The sequence below is a fragment of the Tiliqua scincoides genome, chromosome 14 (genome assembly GCF_035046505.1).
Source record: "Tiliqua scincoides isolate rTilSci1 chromosome 14, rTilSci1.hap2, whole genome shotgun sequence".
NCBI lineage: Eukaryota > Metazoa > Chordata > Lepidosauria > Squamata > Scincidae > Tiliqua > Tiliqua scincoides.
The window spans coordinates 14305761-14311760 of NC_089834.1; the positions used below are offsets into that span (position 1 = coordinate 14305761).

At 48.8% G+C, this 6000-nt stretch overlaps 1 protein-coding gene across 6 annotated transcripts in view; it reads left to right on the forward strand.

The window, feature by feature from the left end:
* The window catches only part of KDM2B (lysine demethylase 2B), a 69020-nt gene that overhangs the window by 47940 nt on the left and 15080 nt on the right, over window positions 1-6000 (forward strand). For all 6 annotated transcript variants that reach the window (XM_066609640.1, XM_066609634.1, XM_066609635.1 and 3 more), the window contains one exon: window positions 4421-4645. In XM_066609640.1, the coding sequence (XP_066465737.1) occupies window positions 4421-4645 (225 nt within the window). The remainder of the gene's footprint in view (window positions 1-4420; window positions 4646-6000) is intronic.

The following is a 6000-nucleotide window of genomic DNA, read 5'->3' on the forward strand; positions in this document are numbered from 1 at the left end:
CATCATCCGGATGGCCGGATGAAGAGGACTAATGGCAAGCAATAATAGGAACTGTTTCTGAAGTCGCCATCAGATTAAATCCACAGACACCCTGAACTGCTAAAATATGTCCATAGAAATAAAATAGTTTTTATACCTTGCCTAAATGTAGGCAAGGCAACTGTTACCCTGCACATTCCTGATCTAGTCTGATCTTGGAAGCTAAGCTGGGTCAAGCCTGGTTAGTACTTGGATGGGAGACCGCCTGGGAATACCAGGTGCTGTAGGCTTATACCATAGTCTTTCGAGACTGAAGGTTGCCAACCATCTCCCTATACTGAACACTATCTCCCGATCTTGTCTGATCTCGGAAGCTAAGCAGGGTCAGGCCTGGATGGGAGACTGCCTGGGAATACCGGGTGCTGTAGGCTTATACCATAGTCTTTCGAGACTGAAGGTTGCCAACCATCTCCCTATACTGAACACTATCTCCCGATCTTGTCTGATCTCGGAAGCTAAGCAGGGTCAGGCCTGGATGGGAGACCGCCTGGGAATACCGGGTGCTGTAGGCTTATACCATAGTCTTTCGAGACTGAAGGTTGCCAACCATCTCCCTATACTGAACACTATCTCCCGATCTTGTCTGATCTCGGAAGCTAAGCAGGGTCAGGCCTGGTTAATACTTGGATGGGAGACCACCTGGGAATCCCGGGTGCTGTAGGCTTCTACCATAGTCTTTCGAGACTGAAGGTTGCCAACCACCAAATGTAGGCACCGAAGGGGCCAGGCCTACCTCTCTTACTGGAGACTGTCCTGTGATTTTGGGTGCTATCAGTGAAAAGCCCCTCCCCTCGCTTGTACTTGCCACTCTGCACATGGGCAGGGGGGTGCAGGATTGAAGTGAAGGGTTTCTGATGTTGCACAGAGTTCCTGAACTGATTCATACGGGGAGAGGTGGTACAGTCAGGTACTAAAATAACACTGAATTAGAAGCACCACATAAATGATTTGATCGGTGACCAAAATGCAACTCAGTGCCTGGATATACAACACAGTTGCTAAATGGGTATAAGGAGGGAGTTGTAGAGGTGTCACCACCAAGGAGACCCTGTCTGTGCCACCCCACCAGTCTCTCCCCAGAGGGTGGTGACACCCAGAGCAAGACCTCTAACAAAGCCTGTCACACATAACCAGTTTTGTGTGGCGTTTACAGGCTAAAAATGGAAATGTTAACACAGGGATTTTTCTGCAACTAAGAAAATATTATCTGTACGATTCATAGATGTTTGTTGTTCGTAATTGTTGGGGAGAAGACTTGAGAGTCTGCCACCGTTTTGCGGAATTGTGTGGTTCTTTGTGAAAGAGCCTAAAAATTCAGGAGAAAAACTGCAATTACTATAGACACCTAGAAGTGCATGTTCCATTGACCGTAGTGAGACTGGCTTCTGAGTAACAGCGTATATAACAGCCCAAGCCTGCGTCTACTTGGAAGTCGGTCCCACTGAGTTCAGTGGGACTGACTCCTAGATAAGTGCAGACAGGATTGCAGCTTAACTTGGCTTTAATTCAGTGGCAAATCCAGCCCAGTTCCAAGAATTGCTTTAATAGCCAGGGGTGTGACAGATGTGTTTGCTTTGGGGAGCTAATAGAAACCTTAGATTTGTTATCAGTAAGTAACCCAGAGTGTGTGGTGCTGGTGGCTAGCTTTATTTTGTGGCAGATCTCTTAAGAAAGTCCACATGGGTCCATTTTCAGATTCCTTACCATCCTGTGCACATCTTGCAGGGATGCAGTTGGTCCACAGTACTGAGCTGTGATGACACATTCCAGTATTTGAGGGACCAGCTGAGGACGTGAGCCAGTTCACACACTAGGTGTGCAGATGTGTCCTTCAAACCTGCTTTGGACACACTGGGACGTGTACAGCATGTGCCGCAAATCTGTGTTTGAAAATGTGGCTCCTTTTTGAGTGTACTTCCTGGGGCGAACCCAGGTTAGGAAGTCCCACACCAGGGCTCCGATGAGGCTGTGTTACACATGCCTTACTCTTTGCTGTAAGGTGCAATGTGTGTATGTGAGAGAGGATGGAAATGTGGGGTGTAAATATTTTAATACCTTAAATTTTTCTTCTTTCTCTCCACTTCGCCTGATTCGCAGCATCTGATTGTGTTTCCTGGACCAAAGTGGTTTTGTCGCTTCCTTGCGCCTCTGTAGTGACAGCCAGCAGTTTTAAAAGGCCTGTCTGATGGGCTTTGCAGAAAGAGGAACATCCTTTTTGCTGATAAAACCCTAACTGAAACTTGTAACGACTTTTACTTCCATATCATGCGCCTGGTCTCTTAAGAGCATAAGGTTAGGCAAGTTAAAGTCCCACGTGCCCGGTGGGGCTTATTTCCTCTGGATAGTGTGTTTAAGAATGCAGCCTAAATGCTCATAGGCAGCATGGTGTGTAGATTGGTGTGTTGGGGCTAGACTGGTGAGGGTTGTGTTCAGATTCCCCTCAGCAGTGACGCTCACTGGGTGACACTGGGGCGATGGTGGTTCCTGTCTCTCTCGGGGAGTTTTCCGTGGTTCATCGGTGTTCTCTCAATTCAGGAAGGTGCTTTTACTTTCTCCTTTCTATTGTTTTTTTCAGTGTCGGTTTTTATTCTTGGTGGAAACTTGTTCCCCGCTCTTGTTTTATTATTATTATTATTATTAACAGTATTTATATACCGCTTTTCAACTAAAAGTTCACAAAGCGGAAAAAAAGCAGAATTGTTTTCCTGTGTGGCTCTCTTTCTCATAAGAAGAGCCCCACTGGATTAGGCCATAGGCCCATTTAGTCCAGCTTCCTGTATCTCACAGCGGCCCACCAAATGCCCCAGGGAGCACACCAGACAACAAGAAGACCTGCAAGGCCTCCTGGGAATTGTAGTTTAAGAACATAAGAACAGCCCCACTGGATCAGGCCATAGGCCCATCTAGTCCAGCCTCCTGTATCTCACAGTGGCCCACTAGATAAGAACATAAGAACAGCCCCACTGGATCAGGCCATAGGCCCATCTAGTCCAGCTTCCTGGATCTCACAGTGGTCCACCATAAAGAACATAAGAACAGCCCCACTGGATCAGGCCATAGGCCCATCTAGTCCAGCTTCCTGGATCTCACAGCGGCCCCACCAAATGCCCCAGGGAGCACACCTGATAACAAGAGACCTGCATCCTGGTGCCCTCCCTTGCATCTGGCATTCTGACATAGCCCATTTCTAAAATCAGGAGGTTGCGCATACAGAGCATAGGTTCTCCCAGAGCATAGTGATGGGAGGAGACTCATCAGGGAGATCAGTAACGGCAGAGGAACTTATTTGAAGGGGGGCGATACCTGCTGACCTTCTACAGGGGAGCATTGCTTGTGTTCCAAGTAGTGCTCCCTTGGGAAACCAATAGGGAGGTCTCAGCATGCCTGACTAGTGTATTAAGGGATGTACCCTAAAAAGTTTCCAGAATGTTTGGGGCTCCTCGGGTTTGTCAGCAGACAGGTTAGTCAGCCATTTTATACCACTGTGCCGTGGCACACTGGTGTGCCGTGGTTGGTCTGCGGGTGTGCCACGGGAATTTGGGGGAGGATCATTTGTTAGTAGGGCCACTGGGGGGGTGAGCCCCTGCTGTCAGTGCAGTGTGCCTTGTCAATTGTCAAAAAACGGACGGTGTACCTTGACAATTTTAGTGCCTTGTCAGTGTGCCGTGAGATGAAAAAGGTTGAAAATTCGCTGGGTTAGTGCGTCATACTGAAACGCCAGCACACTGTGGAGTAAGAGACTGAGCAACCAAGCAGGAAGTCCTGGGATCCAGTCTCACTGCTTGCCATGAACTCGCCCAGTGGCTTGAGGCGAACGCAGGCCTTGGTCTTGCTATTTACAAAAGGGGTTACAGGTTGAGTATATCCCTTTTCCGCACCTCTTGGGACGAGAAGGTATCTGGATTTTGGATTTGTCAGGATTTTGGAATACTATAAATGCATAAACTTAAGGAGAATTGCTCTTTTCAGCATTACCCATATGGGTCTCTGCTGGCCTTTTGGTCATTTTTCAGCAATATCTGTACAGGTACACCACAGAGCAGAGAACAGAACTTACACCTGTACCTGCACTGGATGTGGGAAGTAGCATAAGACCTTCTAGCACAAGACCTACACAAGTGCTCCTTGTATTCATGCTGCGTTCACTCTTCTTCTATTCCTCACTGTCATTGGCTTTGATTTCTGGGCTGGTTTTTTTTTTTTTCTTGTAGTTACTTATGTTTTTTTGTTCATGTTAAATTATTAGCTGCCTCTTTTGCATGAGGTCAGGTGTCAGTTTTTAAAAGTAACGTAAAGGTGTTCCGTTACGGTGGTTTGTTCCAATGTTGGCGGTTCCTCAGGACCCGCTGGGAGTTAACTGTGGCCTGTTGTGTTTCTCCAGAACCGGGCCGTCGGAAGACCCAAAGGGAAGCTGGGACCCGCCTCGGCCGTGAAACTTGCAGCCAACCGGACGACCGCGGGGGCGCGCCGGAGGAGGACGCGATGCCGCAAGTGCGAGGCATGCCTGCGCACGGAGTGCGGCGAGTGCCACTTCTGCAAGGACATGAAGAAGTTTGGCGGGCCCGGCAGGATGAAGCAGTCGTGCATCATGAGACAGTGCATTGCGGTAAGCGGCCTCGGGGGCGAGCGTTGGCCAGGGGCAGGTGCGCAGGTGCTTGGCTTGTACTAGCATAGATGAGTCCAGACAGCTGCTGGCCCATTCAGAACACTTGTGTGCCTGTGTCTTGGGCAGGGCTCAAGCAAGACACTCTGGAGCTCTGGAGACACTCTGGCCCATTCACTCTCCTCTCCTCCTCCACACTTCCTCTGTGTTCTCCAGCCCCTTTTAGGATCCGGGCAGGTAGAGAGATTTGGCAGACGGCCTTCAGTGCCAGGAGGCCTCACACACACTGTTACTGGACTGGGAGTTTAAAATAAGGCTGCAGCCCCAACTGTGCTCACTTGAAAATTAACCCCATCAAAACCAGACCAATTTTCAGACAAAGCGCGTTTATCAGGGTGGGAATCTTGATGCGAAAGAGACGGTTGATTTTGCTCTCAACGTGGTCTTAATATGTGGGGCAGGGCTAATTCATTTCAAGTGGGGAATGAACTCACGAGCGTCTCCCACTGAAGTGGGCCTGAGGTTAACAGCTGTGAGTTTCTTTTGCTCACCAAGACTTGAAACGGCCAGTTTCTGCAGAGACAGGATTCACCCCACATTTGGCTCTCTTGTGTAACATCTCAAGGGCGGTTGGAGCTCTATCTGTATTCCAGACGTGGCTAATGGAAAAGGAGTGATTTATAATAAGAATTGCTTTTCCAATGACGGTCCCTTTCCGGTTCCTTCTCCCCCATCCTTGAGGCAGCCTCTGGTTTCTTTTTTGTCTCTGCAACACAAGGGCAATTCTTTAACCCATTTTTGCCCAGCCCGCAGATGTACACATTTAGTCCCTGTTGCGTATAAGTAACGTTGGGCAGGAACGGCTTAATTAAACTAACATTCAGCACGCAGGTTGCTGGGAAGGACGTAGCACCAACAGATCCAGGCAGAAAGGGAAGATATTACACAAAGCCGGGCAAGGGAGACAGCAGCCCTGAATGCCAGGGCTCCAGAATTGGCCTCCTAGAATAGGACCGCAGGGCTGTTTTTATGACTGGTTCAGCTTTCTGCTTTCCACCGTGGCCATCTAGGTGCCTGTGGAAAACGCACAATTGGGTGTGTGTGTGTGTGTGTGTGTGTGTGTGTGTGTGTGTGTGTAAAACTATAGCCCTATACTGCTCTTGCTCCCTGCTGGAGGTGTACTGTCTCTAAACAGGAAGCCATTGGGAAAACCAGAGATTAGATGAGTCCTGTACCTGCTACCCTGGGCTCATACGTATATTATCCCCATGTTACACATGAGAGGGGGTTATTTCTGTGGGCGCTTAAGGCCACCTGCCCAGTTCCTGGCAGAGGTGTGCTACCTACTAGGGATTTTT